General features: G+C 41.2%; 1 protein-coding gene across 12 annotated transcripts in view; it reads right to left on the minus strand.

The window, feature by feature from the left end:
• The window catches only part of SIPA1L2 (signal induced proliferation associated 1 like 2), a 233,408-nt gene that overhangs the window by 43,943 nt on the left and 168,590 nt on the right, over positions 1-20,875 (minus strand). For all 12 annotated transcript variants that reach the window (XM_063707850.1, XM_055372969.2, XM_055372999.2 and 9 more), the window contains 5 exons: positions 19,599-19,873; positions 4,325-4,582; positions 2,389-2,472; positions 551-651; positions 74-177 (listed from right to left, as the gene is read on the minus strand). In XM_063707850.1, coding sequence (XP_063563920.1) covers positions 74-177; positions 551-651; positions 2,389-2,472; positions 4,325-4,582; positions 19,599-19,873 — 822 coding nt within the window. The remainder of the gene's footprint in view (positions 1-73; positions 178-550; positions 652-2,388; positions 2,473-4,324; positions 4,583-19,598; positions 19,874-20,875) is intronic.

Here is a 20,875-nt window from a genome sequence, read left to right on the forward strand (position 1 = left end):
GGCTGTACCACTGTGTGCTGAGACAGATCAGTCCTGGCTAGGCCAGTGAAGGGCTTATGAACAAAGGACTTACGTGAGAAAGCTTATTGGGGGAATCTTTGCAACTTCCATCTTTCTGCAGAGCTCTTTCTTTATAGGAACCCAGGACTTTGGAAGGTGGGCCATGCCATTTGGTTTCTGTCACATAAAAAGAGAGGAGTTGAATTTCCAATTTCCAGTATTACCAAAAGAGTAAAGAAAACCAGGAGTCAGACAAGTGGTTTGGTAAACATGAACAGGCTTGTGGTTCTAGGACTTTCTGGTCTTACCAATGGATATGCCACAAAAGTATACAGAACCACCACCATAAAGTGTTCACTTTCTGCAGGTGCCACAACCACAACCAACCATGACCACACCCCCTCCTGCATTTGGAGACCCAGCTGATCACCTCAACTTGGCGCACATAGGTTGAATGAGTGAATGAATAAAATGAAGTGATGGGAGAGGAGGGGGCAGGGAGGGGGAAAGGGGGAGCAAGGGAGGTCAATTTCCAGGAGTTCCTTATTACCCGGGTGCCTGCTTGCTTCCATGGTGTCTTCCCTCTCCCTGGCTCCGTCACATTCCAAAGGGCCTGAGCCCTGGTGTTCGAGCAGTAGAGGGGACTGGCACCTGAAAAGAACACAGAGCTGAGCCTGTCCTTTCTCAACCGTGCCACCTGCCAGCATGCACACGGGAGTGCTGGCTTCCAAGTAGGCTATGTGAGGGAAAGCCCTATCCAGGAGCTGGTTTTCTGGCAAATGAAAATGGAAATTGTCAGCTCAGCCCCGCCAGAGAAGCTAAAAGCATCTGAAACTGTGGGATCTGGTTTAACCAGAGGGTCAGAAAAAGCAGCCAGATGATAGCCATTTACAGATAAAGAAGGGCTGCTGACACCAGGAGGTTGAAGGACTGTCCAGGATCAGACAATGTACCTGCAAGCTAAGGAGGAGGTCGCATTTTTACGTTACGCTTAGAATACATGGCACTGACATATCTTTATATTAAATTTTTCTTAAGAAAAAAAAAAAAAGGGCCGGGCACGGTGGCTCCTGCCTGTAATCCCAGCACTTCGGGAGGCCAAGGAGAGCAGATCACTAGGTCAGGAGTTGGAGACCAGCCTGGCCAACATGGTGAAACCTCGTCTCTACTAAAAATACAAAAATTAGCCAGGCGTGGTGGCGAGCGCCTGTAATCCCAGCTACCCAGGAGGCTGAGGCAGGAGAACTGCTTGAACCCGGGAGGCAGAGGTTGCAGTGAGCCAAGATCATGCCATTGCACTCCAGCCTGGGCGACAGACTGAGACTCCATCTCAAAAGAAAAAAAAACAAAAAAAAAAAAAGGAAAAAAAAGATTAACTCTAGACTACATCCAAGTAGACTGTGTTTTATGAAAACCCCAAATATGAAAGAAATAAGTAGAAGAAAACTTATTGACATTACAAAGTGATCCTTATTTACAGAATTCTGGTTGAAGACCTTGGTTTACAGAAAAAGCCAGAAAAGGTTTTACTGTTTATACAAAAAAGAAAACCAAAAAAGCCAACATCAAAAAATCCTCTCTTCTCTTAAAATGCAATGTAATTTAGAAAGTTGCTTGACATACAATTTTTAAGAACTCTATCATCTAAGGGAAGGAAAACATATAACTCAGACTACATATGGAGAGAAATTTCCCAGTGCACTTGCGGGAGCAGTGATATAAGCTGCTCCTCAGAGTGGAGTCCTCCTTCCCGCTGACCGGCCATTCTCTCCTCTCAATCAGTGTGACCAGCTCCTAACTCCAACCCAAAGCAGCACCAAGTCACAGTGGCCCCGGCAGACCACTCCTCAGGAGCGCACCCTGGCGCCATGCTCCCTCTTCTCTTCCCAGAGGTGGTGGGATTGGTCAACTCAGTGTCTTTGTTCACAGAAGTCCTCAGGCTCTGCCTGAGCTGCTGGCTCCTGTGGACTGCGTGGATACTACAAAGGGCAGCTCTCAGCTAGGTGTGCTGGGGCAACCTCCCAGTGCTTCTCAGACAGGAAGCAAAAAAGCCAAACGCTAAACCCACTTCTCTGATTTTGAGCGGCGTTTCCTCATCAGCAATTTAAGTCAGGAGGCAACTAAGCCCTCACATCCTTAATTTTCATGTTCTGAAAACCTTTCCTCATCAAAAAGGAAAAAACAGGCTGAGAACATAGACAAGTGAGCACTACCTATATAGAAATAATGAGCTTTCCAACCTGGACAAGTCACTTGTTAAAAGCATGTCTGGCATTATTATACTCCCCACATGGCCCCGGGTACAGAAGGCACACAGTAAATGCTTTTGAATGAGTCACAGAAAACAGGTTCCTCCCAGTGGATAACTAAGATAAAAATGAACGGTACCCGTCGTAGCCCACTTGTGGTCTCCAGGGTCCGCTCCCGCCGGGTCCAGGATCGCTGGAGGATGACTGGTTGCTGGGTGAGCTTCTGAAATGTTGAGTAGAGTCATTAACAGGGCACTGAACTATCTGCCAAGCCCCTTGACCTGGCCTGTTTTGTTTCACAAATAAATATACTTTGAGAATGACAAAGAAAAGGAAGAAAAACATATTGCCATGTGAAACAGAATAAATCATGGAAAAATAAACAAAGAATCGGTGATGCCCGGGGATATCAGTGGTTTATGATTGGCAATTTGTCCTAGGAAAGAGGTATGACAGGACAAGCCTTCACTGTCTAAAGATTTAAAGCACAGATAACGATTCCCTCCCAGAGAAATACAGAAGAACAGCAATACAATTTCAGAGAATACAGAATTATGAAAACATTACTAATTCTTATTATGTGAAATTTAAAACAAGTCACGTTTTAGTTCTATACTTAAAACTTATGCAAAAAGAAAAACCTAAATTTGGCAAAACCATTTATTTTCACACATCTCTTGAATGTAATCCTATTTATCTTTTTTTCAGACATGCAAAAATGAAAAATACTCATGAAAACTCACTTGATGAAGATGTGCTTGCCAAGTTTCCCTTTTGCTACTAGAATACTTCTTGTTTTCTCCTATAATTTACTTAAATTAGAATTACTTAATTTTACTTTAAGTAAATTTTAATTTAATACAATTTACTTAAATTATGATGATTTAAATTTACTTAAATAAGGGAGGTTCTGCAGACCCCCTTCCTTCTACATGTTGTCCCTTTTACCAGTGCTATCTATGTACATTTCTTTGAATATGGGAAAGTTATAAACTTAGCCGACTTTTGAGTTAGGAGATCCAGAGCCAAGATGATTGAATGTTAAATTAACACCTCTCCTGCATTCACTCTGGAAAGAATAAAAATTGGAGAAGGGAGAGGATGACCACAGGTTTTTCAATTAATTCTGGTTAATATTTATATAAGCTTATCAATTAATTCTGGTTAATATTTATATAAGCTGACTAAGCGCCAGGCCCAGTTCCAAGCATTTTACATACATTGACCCACTCAGTCCTCAAAATTTCCTGATGTGGTTTGTCAGATGAAGAAACTGGAGGTTCAGAGAGGATGAGTACCAGGCCCATGGTTACAGTACATCAAGTAAGTTAAGAGCTGTGATTCCAGCCTGGCTCCCAGTCCGTGGTCTATCAGACCAGAGCCTGACAAGTCATAATTGAGAAAACTCATGGCATTACCGTGCCTACATGTTACATAAAAGTTAGAATAAAAGGAGTACGAATCAACAACAATAAGAAATTTATTATTTTGTTTTGTTAAAATGATCTATGCAAATTAGGCCTCTGAAAACCCTCACCAGCTTCCAATGGTACTGGATTTAAGTTTTAAACAAGTGTATGCATTCTTCTTTGAAAAAATAGTTTTAAACTCAACTCACTTTGCTTAACAGGAGAAAAGCAAAGAGGAAGTCTTAATGAGCTTGGAACCTCTTAAAGTATTACTCACATTATGATGATATTTAAGCACTGATTGTTCAGTTTTATTTATGCTCAAACCTGTTCACACTTTTCTAGAGGCTCCAGCAGAATAGTTTCTGGGGTGCCTTTCCCATCTTGGGGAAGAGAGCCAGTGGACATGGAGGAAGGATACTGGATGAAGAGGAAAAGCTGTGACCCTGGTGGGCAGAACCTGCATTTTACCAGCACCATCTTGGGGCCAGGAGAGTGCCCGACCCCAGGCACCACTGTGTCTGGGGCCTGCCCTGCTACCCTGCTTGCCAACTTGTTGTGAACAAGCTAACTCAGAAGTGATTAAGCAAAACCCTCCCTACAATGTCAAGTTATCACCCCAGTGATTTACAAGGGCCGCCCTTGAGGAAACGGAACCAGCATTACCTCGTGCCATCGGGCAGCTTCCGGTCGAAGGAGGTGCTTCGAGGAATGGCGGCCTGGGCCTGCTGGAGCAGCTGTTGGCACGGCAGCCGGTCGGGCGTGCCGGGGATGGGGGAAGCTCTAGAGAGGGGCTGCAGGGCAGGAGTGGGCACCCGGTGCCACGTGGTGTTCCTCCTGAAGGGGGTTTTATACTCGCAGGGGGTGCCCTCGCTGTCGAGTTTATATTCCACCATAGGGATCCGGCAGAGCTCTGAACACCCTCTGTTGGGCCAAGAAGAAATGGTGAGAAGGGAAGCTCTCAGCTGAGCTGTCAGCATGGCTTACTCACAGCTGGGCCCATCAACACACATCACATGGTGTGTGCCTCTCCCAGCTCCAAGTCAATGATGCAGAGCGATCCACCCTTAGGAGCATCTCACCTATAATAAAACCACATTCCCACACTATTCAATTCCTCTTCTGCCAGCAATGACTGCGTCTAGAAATGAGAAAGGTGGTCTGTGGCTTTTTTCCTGGCTGCCGTGTAGCCACATACATCATCTATGCTGGTACCTGCTAATACAGCCGTATGGTTACTAAAATGTTCCAACTACCAGTGCGTAAGAAGCAGCTGTCCCAAGACCCCCAATACACAGCTAAAAAAAATTAACACCTGGCACAGCAGAGGCCTCCAGGACTTGTAGGTTAAATATTTTAAATATATTTCCGGAGATACCAAGTACTATCTCCGGTAATTAGAAATCTAAAGTCCAGAGACATTAAACACCTTGTTCACAGTTACTCAGCAGGACCAAGACTGGGCCTCTGGTCCTCACATCCACTCCCAGGGATCGTAGAAATAAGACCCTCTAAGCAAATGTTCGTCATTTTTAGGGATGATGGAAATGTCCATTATCTTGTTTGTGGTGACTATTTCACACATGGGCCAAAACTCATCAAAATGTATGCTCTGTATACATGCAGTTCATTATGCATCAACTACACCTCAATAAACTTGTAGAAAAAATCATACTAAATAGAAAGAGAAAAGCTTCCTTTTGTCTGATACTTTATTCTTCAAGAAAGTCTTTGGTTAAATGCAGCATAACCAGTCTTAGCGACCAAAAGAACTAGGCCATGTCTGTGTTCAACATATGGGAGTTGGTGGATTCTAAGGTTTCTCTATCTTTCTCTGTCTGTAGTTCCTCCTTATTACAAACTTTGTATGAGATTTATCTTCCTGAAAACTTCAATGTCTCCTTAATGCCTTTCAGGCACACCATGTGCCTAGCACTGGCTTGCCCCCAGTCCCTCCATAGTCACAATGCCCACAGAGGAGACGCCAGAGGTGGCTCACAGAGCCACCCAGAGTCCTCTGAGCACCTGAAATGGACTTGTGTTTGGAGGAACACAGTGATTTCATTTTCATTAATTTGACTTTAAAAACTGATACTCTGATTCATTTTTTAAGTGTTTAGAATAACTTGGGTATGTGAATCTATGTTTTCAACTTTACATTTTACGAAATATAAACAGCAAGTACTCAGGATAAAATTTAGCATCTGATTTGAGATATGCTGTCAGTGTGAAATGTACTCCAAATTTCAAAGACATAATACAAAAAATAATGTGAACTATCTCATTAATAATCATTTAACATTTTTTAGATGTTGAGATGATAGTATTTTGGAGACATAAGGTTAAAATATATTACTAAAAATAATTTCACCTGTTTCTTTTTACTTCTTTTAATATGGCTACTGGAAAATCCAGATAAAATCTTTCTATTGGACAGCCCCCTGTAGAGGAACCTGGCCTGCCACAGCTCTCTGCACGTTGTCTATCTACCCCCAGCTGGCTGATCTGCTCCAGCCCCGCCTCCTGGCAATCGTATCTCCCAGTCTGACCCACATCTCAACTTAAATCTTGCCTTCTCCATAAGATTTGCTGACTGTGCTGCACAGTGCAAAGGATGGCAAGCCATGGTACAATTTAAAAAAGGTGTGTGCTCTGCACAGATGCCCCGACAGATACAGGCCCCTGCGCAGAGAATGGCTGAACTTCAGTGGTCCCTCACCACTGCAGGAAGGCACCTTTCTGACACAAGCCATGCAAGTGCATGCAATAGCCCCATTCCTGGCTATGGGGGCCTTGTCTATTTACAACCAGGATGGATCAGTATGATCCAATATTCATGGTTTTGGTTCTGGCTAGTTGATGGATATTGCTGTTAGGCATTTGATATATAAATTCTGTCTTTCCAGCTAATTAGCAAACTTCTAGGACAGAACTGATTGAACCTTTAACTAATATGCATATGTGGAATCAAGAGCATTGAACATGGATGACAAATAAGCTTTAATAGATTAAAAATACTTCATTTATATAAGCTGAACAGATATTTTAAACTATAGTTATATTAATATAATCAGGAATCAGAGTTACAAATCACTTTTTTATTGAGTCTGAGAGAAGTGAAAAGCATAATTAGTAAAAGCTGTCACAATTCAGGGAAAACCTGAGTGTCCATCATGTGAAAGTCAGGTGTGGCTTTTAGTTACCATAGTTGCTCTCTTAAACTGGCATCACAGCTCCCTAAAAGGTCACAGGCTAGACAGCTTTCCCATGTGCTCAAGTGATTAGTCAGGTACTTAAGACTCTTTAGCCTAAAATATATGATTTAAGTCAGCTATGCCTAAGGTTCCCACCAATTGCACAGTGCAAGGCGTACTCTTAACTTGACCAAAGCCAGCCTGCGAAGCTAATTGGTGCAGTTCGGCAAGGACACGGGAAGACTAGATAAGTCTCAACTTTAGAATTCAATTTACCATGTTGGCAAAGCAGTCAGCATCCCAAGCCAGTGCCTCTCCCTAGACATTCCAGAGTCAACATAAAACAACAACAACAACACTTCCTAATATTTGCCCTTTGAGAAATCTATTAGAACAAGGGATCACTCTGTTAAAAAGCAGAACTCCACTGTCAGCATGGTAGAGTAAAAGTTTCAGCCTTTTCAGAAAATCATCACAACAGAACAAGGAGAACAAGAAACAGAAACAACCTCAACTGCCAACTGAATTTGGAGATCCCTAAAACTCTAATACACAGTATGTAAGTTGGAGGTGAATGGAAGAAAGGTTATGGCTTAGCAGAGCAGAGGAAGGTGTGCTGAGGGAAAAATCAGTAGGAAGACCACTGTCTTTGCAGAATGCCAAAATGGTGCAGGGACAGTAAGCACCAAGCACTGCAAAAGGCCAAGTGACAAGGGAGATTTAGGCATAAAAGTTACTTAGAAAGGAGGAACAGGAGTTCGGCCCTGGGCCCTGAGGTCCACACAGCGCCTGGCCTAGTCAGGCAGTAACCTATCCCCTACCACTGCGGGACAACAGCAGTGGTTTTTAGAGAACAGAAAAGATGCAGAGTCAAGGGCGTGAGGTGCAGAGGAGAACAGGGATGAAAATGACAAGCCTAAGGCAGAGATGAGACCCAGGGTCACTTCTCCTTCCTCTAAACTTGGCCTCAGAATGCTCACCACCCCACAGAGATCAAAGAAGATGGTTCTCTAGAGAAAAGACAAGCAGATGTAAACCATCCAATCACTCTGCAGTGAAGCTCATGGAACAACTAGATCGCTGAAGAAGAGGCGGAACTTATGAGAGTTAAAATTAAACATTAAAAAATCCAGTAAGACAGTTGGAAGGTAAACTGAGAAATTCTCTCAAACAGTTATGAGAGATAAAAACTTAAGAAAACTGGCCGGGCGCGGTGGCTCACACCTGTAATCCCAACACTTTGGGAGGCCGAGGTGGGCGGATCACGAGGTCAGGAGATCGAGACCATCCTGGCTAACACGGTGAAACCTTGTCTCTACTAAAAATACAAAAAATTGGCCGGGCACGGTGGTGGGCGTCTGTGGTCCCAGCTACTCGGGAGGCTGAGGCAGGAGAATGGCGTGAACCCAAGAGGCGGAGCTTGCAGTGAGCCGAGATAGTGCCACTGCAGTCCGGCCTGGGCAAAAGAGCGAGACTCTGTCTCAAAAAAAAAAAAAAAAAAAAAAATTAAGGAAACTGAAGTTCAATCTAAAAAGTCCGGCAACTACCAGACAGAGCTATCACAAAAGAGAAGACAGAAAAAAAAGGGGGAGAAAATTATTAAGAAATAGTATATGAACATTTCTAGAACTAAAAGATATGTAAAACTGGATTAAAAGGTCCAGAGAGTACCGAGCCCAATGAATAAAAAATGGTCCATATGAAAACACATCATTGAGGAATTCAGACTCCTGGGTTAAGGAAGTAAGCCTATGGTTCTGGGGACGGGGTGGGTGGGAGCCTAAGTGTCCAAGGACCTGGGCGTGGAATAGTTCCATTCTTCTCAACAACAATACTAGAAGGTACAAAATATAACAAAGGAAATCCTTGTAAAATTCTGGGTGAAAGTGATTTCTAACTTGTCAAATCCATAGTACTTGGAGCTTGGGACAGAGAAAGAGAAAAAAATAAAAAACAACATCCTAACTTTTGGCTTGGGAAACCAAATTGATGGTAGCGTTAATAGAGAAGAGTAGACTGAATACACCCTCCTAAAGAAATCTTAACACCTGCTTATAGAACATGAGGTAGTGATTTCTCTGTGCATCAGTAAAGGTTAGTTCTTATCCTTTATTTTAACTCTGTTTCCCTTCCTGAAAGTAAAATTCACCTCTCTTATTTAGTTTAAGTTACTCTGGATTTACTGAGTTTAACAGTTACATTATTGGTCAAACTGAGTAAATGCAAATTACATTGGGTTGCATCATTTTCTTATAAAATGCCAAGGCTCTATAAGTTTTGTTCATGGATTTATATTGCTTCCAAGTGTTTTCTGTTTATTAAGATACCACATCCCTAGGGCTACTGATTCATCCCCATAGCCAAAGACCTAATCAGAAATCAAAGGTCAGATATGACAGTAGATAATAAAACATCAAGAAAACCTACTTTTGTCTTCCACTCAAATCGATGCTCTAAGCGTCACTGGATGTTCAGGTGAACACCAGGCTTTGGTGTCTCACAGGTTCCAGCTGCCTGAGTAGTGCACATCAGGAACTGTAACTGACTACCATTGAAGTTACAGATCCTGGAGTTATATGTTGAATGAAAGGAACGTGAACCTTGAATCTTGTGAACCCAAAGGCATCTTTGCATTTCCAGTGCTTGTTTGGCCTTCGAGTTTGTTTGGTATGGTTTTTAAGAGGAAAAAAGAAAGAGAAGACAGATGGCTGAGTAGTGTGGCCTACTTAATTCATGCCCATAGACTGTAGTCTTTATAAGACACTGTAATTTAGTTTGAGGCTTGGAAAGAAACATGTAATATAAATGCATAATCATGACTCATATTTTGAGAGAATGCTGGCAAAAATCTGTGCAATCCATTAAGTTGAAGAGAGAATCTGGGTGGAATTATTTTATCTCCAACCTTGTGCAGAAAGTCATATAGGAAAGGTCTTTTAAAATACTAAGAACTGGCATTCTTTTGCCCTAATAAAAATTAGCTATTCTCAAAAGAATAGTTTTATTTTAAAATCAAACTAATTTTGTTATTATGTGACACTTTTACAGCAACTACTCTCGTGAACTAGATTTTGCTTTGTTTTCTTCTATGACTAAGGTGCCAAATTAGTACTACTGATATATGCGATCATCAAACCTAGTCAAACTCAGTTCCGTTCCATATATATATGAGAAATTCCTTAAAGGATGCATACAGAAAATTCAACCAATGTTTAGGGAAATGGGAAAAGGCATAAAAGAAGAATGACAAATGAGCCTGGAGAAGTCCTCATGCTGCAGTGCCCATCAGAAATGGATCTGCGTCCCCCTTGGCACGCATCCTCTCTCCCACTTGGGGGGTTTTAGCACAGGACACCAGGCAAGACACCCCAGCTCATCTGGAGCGTCAAACTTGGGGCTGCTGTGGATGGCGCACATGGCAAATATCTCGATGAATTAAATAAAGGCTAACTGAAACCCAAACAGACCAAATGCCCAAAAACCTAGCACAAAAAGACATTTCTAAAAAAACAAGCTGCTCAACCCGTGTGTAACTGCAACATTTTTAAAGAAAAGACTTTTGCTTTCCTGCTACAGTAGAAAAATTCAGACCTCATTGATACACATACTTGGCTTCCTCTCGATACACCAAATCAAGTCAATGGATGGAAACTGCATTTCTAGCTTCTGGCACATTCTTTACAGTTTGCTTGCCAACAGGAGATACTAAAAAACCTCAAGATAAGGCTGTGGGATCACTTTTATGTAGGCATATTGATTTCCTCTTTGCTCCATAACAAATGTACACATCATCAACTTATGCTCCTAATTACCATGCTACATAGGGATCAATACAAAGTCAGCTCCAGGTTAAAAATAAGTGCAATTTTTCACATTTCTTGTCTAGCCAATAACTTTTCTGAGTCTATTCTCTCTTCTCTCCCAAAAACATACACTGGAAGGCAAAACATTCTGTAGACCAAGAAGGTCATTGAAAATGTGTTAGTTAAAAATGTGGCATTATCAAACTGTAAGAATAACAAGTAATTCCATTAGACGGCATCCTCAGAGGATCTTTTATTTTACTGCTGTATTCTAAAAACAGTACTACTTGTCCTTTTGCACTCACCATCGTGGACTTCCTGGGATGGCTTAATCCTGTAAAAGGGACACTCATTAACTTATTCATATTCATACTCATGGGCTTTCTCCCCTGCTTCCTGATGCCTAAAGCTAAGTTTCCTACCAGAAGACTTCTTGGTTACAGCTGCCACCACTTCCTGGCTTCCTGAACATGATCAGCAAAGAGGGGGTGTCCAATCTTGCTCACAGTTAACAGACACCACGGTCACTGCCAAGTACTGTAGTGTATGCACCCCACAACTTCAGAGGCACCCAGGAAGGCCCCCAAGATGGCATCCACCCACCCAGGCCCATTCCTTTCCAACAACACCTTGAGTTTCTCTGAAGAACCTTCCATTTACCATCAATAATTTGGACACTGGAAGGTGGAATCCCTGCTGGCCAGGCTATGGACTTGGTTCTAAATCATGTCTTCAAACTCTGCAGGCTGACCATCAAGACCATCACTGTTTGAGTCTAGTCAAGCCATATGGTTTTTTCCATTTGTTCCCAACAGGAACACTAGACACCAAACTATCTCCATTAAAGAGAGAGTTTGGGCTCTAGGCTCAAAACCCAGACATGACTATGTGTAGCTTAGAAATGTGACAGTCTCTTAGACCCTCCTCTTGAAAACAGAATAGTAACAGCAGAGGGTGCATCAAGATTAAGTTACATAAAATATGTAAACTTCCTCAAGTGACAGCTTCAAAAGAAAGAAGTTCATTACAAACAGACATTATTACTTCTGTTTCCACAAAAAGGGGGAAACCAACATTAAACTGTAAAAGGCACATAAAATTTTATGAAAGTTCTAGATAACAGATATTTATAGAGTTCTGGAATTTTAAAGTTTAACTTTCAAATTGAAAAAATCTTTAAAGCTGTAAAATTCCCTTCATCTACATTCATCTGTAGAACAATATATCATTATCCCATTATTTTATTCTTTTCATCTTACATAAAAGTAGGACGCATGACTTTGTATTACGCTACTATGAAACTAAGAAAGGGGAAGAGTCCTAAGGGAATGATGAGTAGCAAAACAAAACCAAAAAACCTAGAGAACCGAGAAGGTTCAAAGGGAAGAACATATATTCTTATCAAAAAAAGAGAGGGCAGTTGACCAGTTAGTTGGACCAGGTACCACAGACTGTGCAGCCACAGCTTCATCTAATCCCATGACTGGAACTTGCATTTACTGGACTCTGAAATTCCCTTTTGGTTTTACTTTACTTGGCTGCATCACAGAGAACCTTTAAGTGAACCCAATAATCTAAGGAAAAGCCTTACAAAGTACTGCAATGCTATTCTTTAATTCCAATCCACCACCTTAGCGTGTGTAGCACTTTATAGTGCTCCACATACATCATTTGACTTTCACAAAAATTTGTGAGGTACAAAGAAAATCTCCATTTTTTCAGAAGAAGGGCCAGAGAGGTTGGAAAGATGATACAGCTAATCAGAGATAGGGTTCACAATGGAACTCAGGTTCTCTGACTCAAAGTTCAGGGCTCTTCCTAAAACACATGGCTTTTTTTTTTTTTTTTTTTGAAAACCATCCAAGAACAGTTACTGCAGCCTACACTATGTCATATTTTTCAGTAGGTGCTAAAAGAATCTTTGGAAACAAAAGCTGATCCTCTAAAACAAATTAAATGTTTTTTTAATATTATGCATTTTGTAAAAGAATCATTTTATAGCCCTAGGGATTAAAGTAATCACTGATATTTTAATCATTTTAATGTCTGTTATGCTAATAGCCTGCTAATAGCTAAAATACTCCAAATTATCCAACAAGGTGACAGGGGTAATTGATGCTCATTTGCTTGAATCACAAACTCTTTCTGGTACATAAAAAAATCAAAGGCTTCCAACAGGGAGATAACCACATAGTATAACTTACTGTAAAGGTTAGGGCAGTGGCATACATGAAATAGGCACTAAATGAAAAGTAACTTGCTTTTCAACAAATTCCTTAATTTACAGATAGAAACAGAGATACCCAGAATAGGTAGAAAAAAAGACATCTGAACCATAATCACACTTGACCAAGCCCTCTTATAAAGGTCAGCAATTGAAAAGGTATCGTATGAAATAGGAAGTGAGGCTATCTGGCACTTACTAATTCATCAGCCTCCTTCCATCCTTTTCCTCCCTTACTAGAAGCAGACACAGGGGCAGATGGTATCTTTGTATCCCCAGTACCTGGCAGAGCACTGGACAGAAGCTCAGCACGTTCTTGTCAAAATCAACTGCTTTGTTTCTTAGAAAGCTTGAGAGCAGGAGTAACACTGCACTGTTATACTTCAAAATTATACAGAGAAGATTCTCAGTAGCTAGCTAGCTATCTGATGCCTGATTTTTGATGAATGTATTTCTACGGGGGGAGAATATCCAATGGCTGTCCACTATGGTAGCCACGGTGTAACCTGTCAAGCATGAGATGGTTACTAGTCTAACACAATGCTCATGCTTTACCGCCATCCTCTGCATTCCTCTTATTGTGATGGTAATATCCCAACATTCAAAATGAAAAAACACGTGGGCACTGAAGTGTAGATTATTACTTGGAAAGGGTGACAGCATTTTCTACACTACCCTGAGACATTTATTATTAAGTAGTAAGTTGTTGCTATAGTTTGAGAAAAACCACTTTTAAATAGCCAAAATATGAATAAGTACTACTGCATTTTAGAAAGCCAGAAAGACTAAAAGGAGTCCTTGAAAGTCAGATGACATCTGTCCTATCCGTTTTAACAGCCCCAGTGCTCAGCACAGTTCCTGGCACAAGCTAGTTAACAGTGAGTGGCTGAATGAATGAACGAATGAGTGAATGCAAGGCAATCTACCTTAAATTCTATAATCCTATGTTCTTACTTTAGGGAGTGAGAGAACAATCTGAATGTTATATTGGAGGAACTGGCCAAAGGACTCAGAATAGTGATCGTACTTTAGGTTACCTTTGTTCTGTATTGTTTTCACATTTCACATCAAAATTCAATACTGGAGCGTCCATAAGACAATACTAGACATAACTAATTTTTATTATCCATACAAATAAGTTGGAACTCGAATATAAAAAGCTCACTTGAGACACACGCACGCATATGTTCACTGCAGCACTATAACAACAAGAACGTGGAATCAACCTAGATGTTCAACAGTGGTCTGGATAAAGAAAATGTGGTTGGCCAGGCGCAGTGGCTCATGCCTGTAATCCCAGCACTTTGGGAGGCTGAGGTGGGCGGATCACAAGGTCAGGAGATTGAGACCATCCTGGCTAACACAGTGAAACCCCGTCTCTACTAAAAATACAAAACATTAGCCGGGCGTGGTGGCGGGTGCCTGTAGGCCCAGCTACTCGGAAGGCTGAGGCAGGAGAATGGCATGAATCCGTGAGGTGGAGCTTGCAGCGAGCCGGAGCTTGCAGTGAGCCAAGATTGCGCCACTGCACTCCAGCCTGGGCAACAGAGCGAGACTCTGTCTCAAAAAAAAAAAAAAAAGAGAAAATTCCATATACACCATGGAATACTATACAGCCATAAAAAAGAATGAAACCATGTCTTTTGCAGCAACACAGGTGGAGCTGGAGGCCATTATCCTAAGCAAATTAACACGGGAACAGAAAACCAAATGCTGTCATGTTCTTGCTTACAAGCGGGAGCTAAACATTGAGTACATATGGACACGAAGAAAGGAACAATAGACACCAGGGCTTATTGAGGGTGAAGGGTGACAGAAGGGTGAGGATGGAAAAACTGCCTGCTGGGTAGTACGCAGATTGCCTGGGTGACAAAATTATCTGTACACCAAACCCCCACGACACGTAATTTACCCACGTAACACACCTGCACATGTACCCCTTGAACCTAAAAGCTGGGAAGAAAAAAAAAGTCTGCTTTGTAATGAATAATAAATGGGATAAAGCATGGAAAAAAATTTTAAAAAAAGAAAGCTCACTTGAGTCCAGATTTCAGCCCACCATTTATTTTATATATGTATGTGTGTTGATACACATCTAAAAAAAAAAACTGTTAAACTGACAAAATTGAGTTTTCCTTCTATTTCCATATTCTCCTCTCCGCATACTTCAGGGAGTTGAATGATCAGGCAACAGACAGCAAAACAGGAGATGAGAACATAAAGTTTTAATTTTTATAGAATGATGAGAGAATAATAATTTAGACTCATGATAACTTGAGAAAATTTCCACTGTTTTGCATTATATAGAAAAATGCCTTGGATAGTATGTCAACAAAGTATGAAAAAATCACAAAAAAACAGATGCACTGCAGCAAGGAATTTCATTTCCATTTTTATTGGACATATTTACTAAATTCACTCACATTATATAACAACTCATGCATAATTCTGATGAGTTGTTACTTCCTTTATATCCGCCTTTTAGGTTGCTATGCTTTCCTTCAAATGACACTGACAGAATGTCAGTCACCTTTGAAGGCCAGAGGCCAGGGCCATACCGGTGGCTGTAAATTATCCCTTGCAAAAACAAGACAGATCTTAATTAAGCATTTCTGGCCCCAGCAACTCTTCATCTTTGCCACAGAGACTGTCTGCTTGAGAAACACCCTGGTTTTCCCCTTTCAACCCTCATTTCCATTTGAAGAGTATTCCCAAACTCCTTCTTGCCACTCATTCCCAATGTATATGAATTCACTCCAGGATCCAATCCCAGCACGAGATCAGTTAATAAGTGTCCCTCAAGGGGGATTCTCCCTGCTCAGTGTTCCCTGCAACTCCACAAGGAAAACTAAAAATGGCTCTGACTTCCCTTCACGCTGAGGGACAAGCTAGACTGTCACCTCCCTTAGGCTGGCAAATGGGACTTCAAAACACAGGTGGCTTTGGATTCAACATATTAATAAATACTTTTCCTACTAAAGACTGCATTTATTCCAGCAGCTTCTGAGTCAAAACCAAACACCTTTTGACCTGAGGACAAGAAAAACTGTCTATTAAATGACAGGCCGCTCATGCTGCCCACAGGAGGAGCTGGGCTCCCATGTCAAATGATTTTCTCAGTGATATCCTGGTAGGAAAAAACGGGAGTTGATAAATGGCAAAAATGAACTGAAGCATTTTTCACAACATTTATGAGACTAAAATATCTCATAATCCCTTAATTTGGCCATTTTTGTAGTCTTCATAGTGTTTATGTTAAAAACTACTGTAAAAATGTATATGTATATATACACACATACACACAGAAACACACACATGCATATACATGTCCATTTAAATAATATTTCTCCTCCCTCACAAGCACTAAGAGTCAATCTGAGAAAGTTGGAGGCCATTTTCCATGCTGCAAGTCAAATGTATAGCTTTAGCTTGAGGCACATCCTGGTATGTGTTGTTATATGGTTAACAGTACTAAAGGATGTTTGATTTAAAGGGTTTGTATTTTAAATTTTAAAAGGAGTGAAGTGCTACCCATTTCCCCTTAGCCCCTCCTCTACAGTTTCTTAACAAATCTAATAATGCAGAAGGCTAAACATGCTGAGCGCGAGGGTGAAACTGAAAATGACATTTCATACTTACACTTGCGGTCTAAAGCAAAGGGCTGGTATTGCAAGGGTGGTATCTGGTTATGAGAGGTTGTCTCACAACACCAAATACTTTTATCAGGGCACCCAGACAGTTGCAGGCAGAAAACAAATCAAAACTAACAAAAATGTGGATTTAAAAATTTACAAATTCAGATTCCTAGAAAATTGGAAAACTGAATTGAAAGAGTTTTAAATGATACAGGCTAGGCTTAAAGCCTTCATGACCTGCAGAAATGTGGGTGATGGGTGTGCCAATTTTGGAACGTTGCTACTAGGCAAATAGCTAATTCTAATCCTTCTGGCTAAGGTTAAAAGACAGTTATTACAGATTAATCGGGAAAAAAAACCCTGTATGTTTAGGGAATGACATTAATGAGACTCCTAGGAGGCAAGGGCAAAATCTTTAAATAAATATCTTGCCTAGTTCCATTAAGAGAATTTGCATTTAAAACAAAGAATTAATTATGTGTAGACCAAGGCAGATAACTGATTCCTTAGAGGAAAAACATGTCCTTGAATAAAAAGATAACAGCTGCTGGAACTTTTAAATTGTAGTTTTTGTTTGTTTTAGCTGAAAACCAATTCAATATTTCGTAGAAAATTCTATCCTCCTAAATTATATTTCTAAATACCAAATATCATGACAACTTTACCATTTTTATTAAACAGATCTCTTGAAAGCTTTAAAAATTTCTTACTAACAGTAGACCAAAACTAAAAATAGGCAAGAAATGTTATTTTTTAACCCAAAGGAAGCGCAAGGTAACATTTTTGTCCAATTCTATAGTAATCGGCTGCTAGGACAGATAAAAGACTTGATACAAAGGCAGATAAAAGACTGATTCTTATCTTAATAATTAAAAACCTGTATTTCTACTAAGGAAGACAGAAATCTTACTGTATGAAAAAATTTCTAACAAATGCTGGAAAATTTACTATTAAAGAATTTTACATATACAGTACTTTAGCTTTTAAGGCCTAAAGGATTTGCCTTTTGTTATTTCCAAGACTCATTTTTAATAAATTAATTTTTTATTTTCTTTGGACTCACAGCAGTACATGTGATTCATGGGACTCTGGAAAAGCAGATAGATTCAACCAGGCAGAATCAGGTAAGGCAATAAGAAACATCTTAACACAGGACTGATACTCTACAGAGAAAACTTAGTTTCTTAAATCCTTATTTTATAAACACACTGGGCAAATACAGGAAACAAGGCCACAGAAAGTGAGGCTGGAGGCAAATGGTAAGATAACTAAGAGAGAAAGATTTTTGCAAGATTTTGCACATTAACCATAGAGGAAGACAGTGTAAGTGGCTTTTTTTCCTAAAAGGAGATCATGGTTTAGCTGATCTATCCAATATGGCAGCCACTAGCAACACATGGCCAATTAAATATAAATTAATTAAAAGGAAAAATTCGTTTCCCAAGTTGCACTACAGTTCATGTACGTAATAGCCACATGTGGTTTGTGGCTACTGCTCTGAACGGTACAGACACAGATCACTGTAGAAAGTGCTAATGGAGAGTGCTGGCTTAAAGGATGAAGAAATGAAACAGAGAAAGGAGAGAGTATGACCTAGGTTAGTAAGTCCAGAAAGTAGACCCAACAATCCTACTATCTTTGGATAATCAGAATTTATTTTTTCATATGAAAGAAATTAAAATGAACATGCTAAAGTTTTATTATTATTATTTGAGATGCAGTCTCACTCTGCCACCCATGTTGGCGTACAGAGGCACGATCTCAGCTCAGTGCAGCCTCGACCTCCCAGGCTCAAGGGATCCTCCTACCTTCCCCTTCTGAGTAGCTGGGACTATAGGTGCACACTACTGCACCTGGCTAATTTTTGTATGTTTTGAAGAGATGGGGTTTTGCCATGTTGTCCAGGCTGGTCTCAAACTCCTGGGCTCAAGCGATCTGCCCACCTCGACCTCCCAAAGTGCTGGGATTAGAGGTGTGAGCCATAGCGCCCAGCCTAAAGTTTTATTTTTTTAAATTAAATGTGTGGGGTAATTACGCTAGAAGGTTCTAAGTGCTTTACATACATTACTTTATTTCATCTTCATTGAAATCATAGGAGGTAGGCAATATAATAATCCCATCTTACAGAGAGTAAGTGAGACTTAGAGAGAGTGTGTGAGTCTCTCTAAGACACTGTGTGCCCCAGGCCACACAGCAAATTCCTGGATTCCAAGCATACTTTGTCTCTCAAAAGCCAGAGCTCTTAAGGCTGACTGTAGGAACTCCATTTGGGAATGAAGATAGAGGGAAGGTGCTCTAGATACTACCACCAGTCATGCATTAACACAAGTAGTGGGCCACAGCCTCAATAAATGGCTCCTTCTTAATTAGCATTCTTTCTCCTTTTGGCCTAATATTTTATGTTGGGCATGATTATTTTCTATTAGTAATGTAACAGCATTGCTTTCTAACCCCGTTCTTATCCCAGCCCTCCACATATCCGCCTCTGAACCTTCCAAGTCTAGCCGTTCCTTTTCATCTATTTCTCCTGACAGTTTATGATAACGCCCTGAACCAGTTCAACATCTCTCAAGCTTCAATTGAGAATGGAGTATTTACCACAGAGAGTACCTGTGCAGTTCCAACATTCTTTCATACCTACAACTATTGGTCTGTTAAATATTTTTTAAATAATCAATGGCTTCATGTTATGGGAAGAAATTCTAACTGAATAGTTAAGTATTTAATGTGCTCAAGGCTGAGCTGTGATGCAGAATTATTTCCTCTTAGATATAAGAGGTCCAGGGCAACCAGGCAGGTGCTCTTCCCCTTAGTTCAGAATAGCTCAGCTTTAATGCAGTCAATGTTCCATTAAAATGCTTAGCAAATTATTTTTTTATCATCTATTACATATTTTAAAGCTCCTTTTCAATTCCTCGAATAAGTGACATCCCAACAACATTGTACAAATGAGTGACATCCCAAAACACTGTACAAAGACACACTTGACTGCATTTTCTGAGGACCTTGCAGGAGCACTGAGGACAGCCACCTGCTACAGAGGCAAAGGAGGAGTGAGCATTACTTGGGCCTCCCACGCCTTACCTTCGGGGCGAGCCGTCATCATGGGGCTGGATGATGACCACCTTCACAGTCACAGAAGTGCGGAGCAGGTCGATCATCTGCTCGTGGGTCAGAGTGGCCACGGCTACTTTGCAGATCTCCACAAGGCGGCTCCCTTGGCGAAGGCCAGCCTTCCAGGCAAAGCCAAAAGGTTCCACGTCTGCGACAATTCCTTCAAAATTCACATGGAAGCCAAGCTGGCCCAGCCCGTTCCTCCTCAGGGTCATTTCCACAGTCTCGCAGCCTCTCGTCACTATCTAAGGGGGAAGGAGACTGTTAGAGATGCCCTTCCTGCCCAAGCTGCCATGGGGCTCTGCCAAAGGTGCACGTATGGGCCTCCATGCCAGCCCTCTCCCTTGGGCCCTCGCAGCCCAGCCTGTCTCTCTCTGCCTTTTCCTCAAACTGTCCAAGTGACAAGACAAGGACACATTTAAGTTCAGAGCTGATCACAATTAACATTTGCATCAAGTGCAAAGAAAATAACAGAAGCAAAGCAATGGTTTCATTCTTCATTCTAAGTCATATCTGTTCTCGATACAGGTGTCCTGCTTTCTTAGATGTCACTGACCCAGAGCTTGAGAGCTTCAGATGGGCTCAGATAATTCCCGTTTTTCCTTTATTAGGTAAATTGACTTGACTTTTAAGCATATAAATCCCATCGTTCTAGATGGATTTTTGCAATGGAAAACCTGTAAAGACTTTGTGGACCACTATGAGTTTCAACCAGCAAGCACTAAAAACCATGAGACAATTTATTCATCCCAAGCAAAGAAAAACACCCCAAAGCACTTGAAAGCTAACGCTTAAGAGCCCACTCTGAGGTTCAGGAAGGGCAGTGGCAGAAAGTCAGAGCTTTAGGAAAACTCTAAATGTTCTCTACGCACCAGCCCTGGGGACATACTGTGGAGTGTTCTGTCCCCTAGGGTCCTCCTCTTGAGGACAGACAACTGCCTATGCTTGCCTGAGTGGTGAGGACCATTCAGATCCATGGTGGGGGCAGGCCAGCCAGACTCCTTGGCCATCTGTTCACAAGGCAAGTGTGTAGGATGGTGCTCTGGCAGGCAGCAGACAGACCCTCTGTGCTTATGGGCTGCCTCTCCACCACTAGGCCTGTCTCCTGGGGGCTGAGGGCAGCCCCAAGCAATGAAAGCCTCAGTGTATGTACCTTACTCAAGAGTGAGAGAGAGTCAACAGCAGTTCCACAAAAAGGAACATGAAAGAAGAATGGTGGATTGCATCCCACTTGGTACATTAAAGCA

This window comes from Gorilla gorilla, chromosome 1 (assembly GCF_029281585.2).
Source record: "Gorilla gorilla gorilla isolate KB3781 chromosome 1, NHGRI_mGorGor1-v2.1_pri, whole genome shotgun sequence".
Taxonomy (NCBI): domain Eukaryota; kingdom Metazoa; phylum Chordata; class Mammalia; order Primates; family Hominidae; genus Gorilla; species Gorilla gorilla.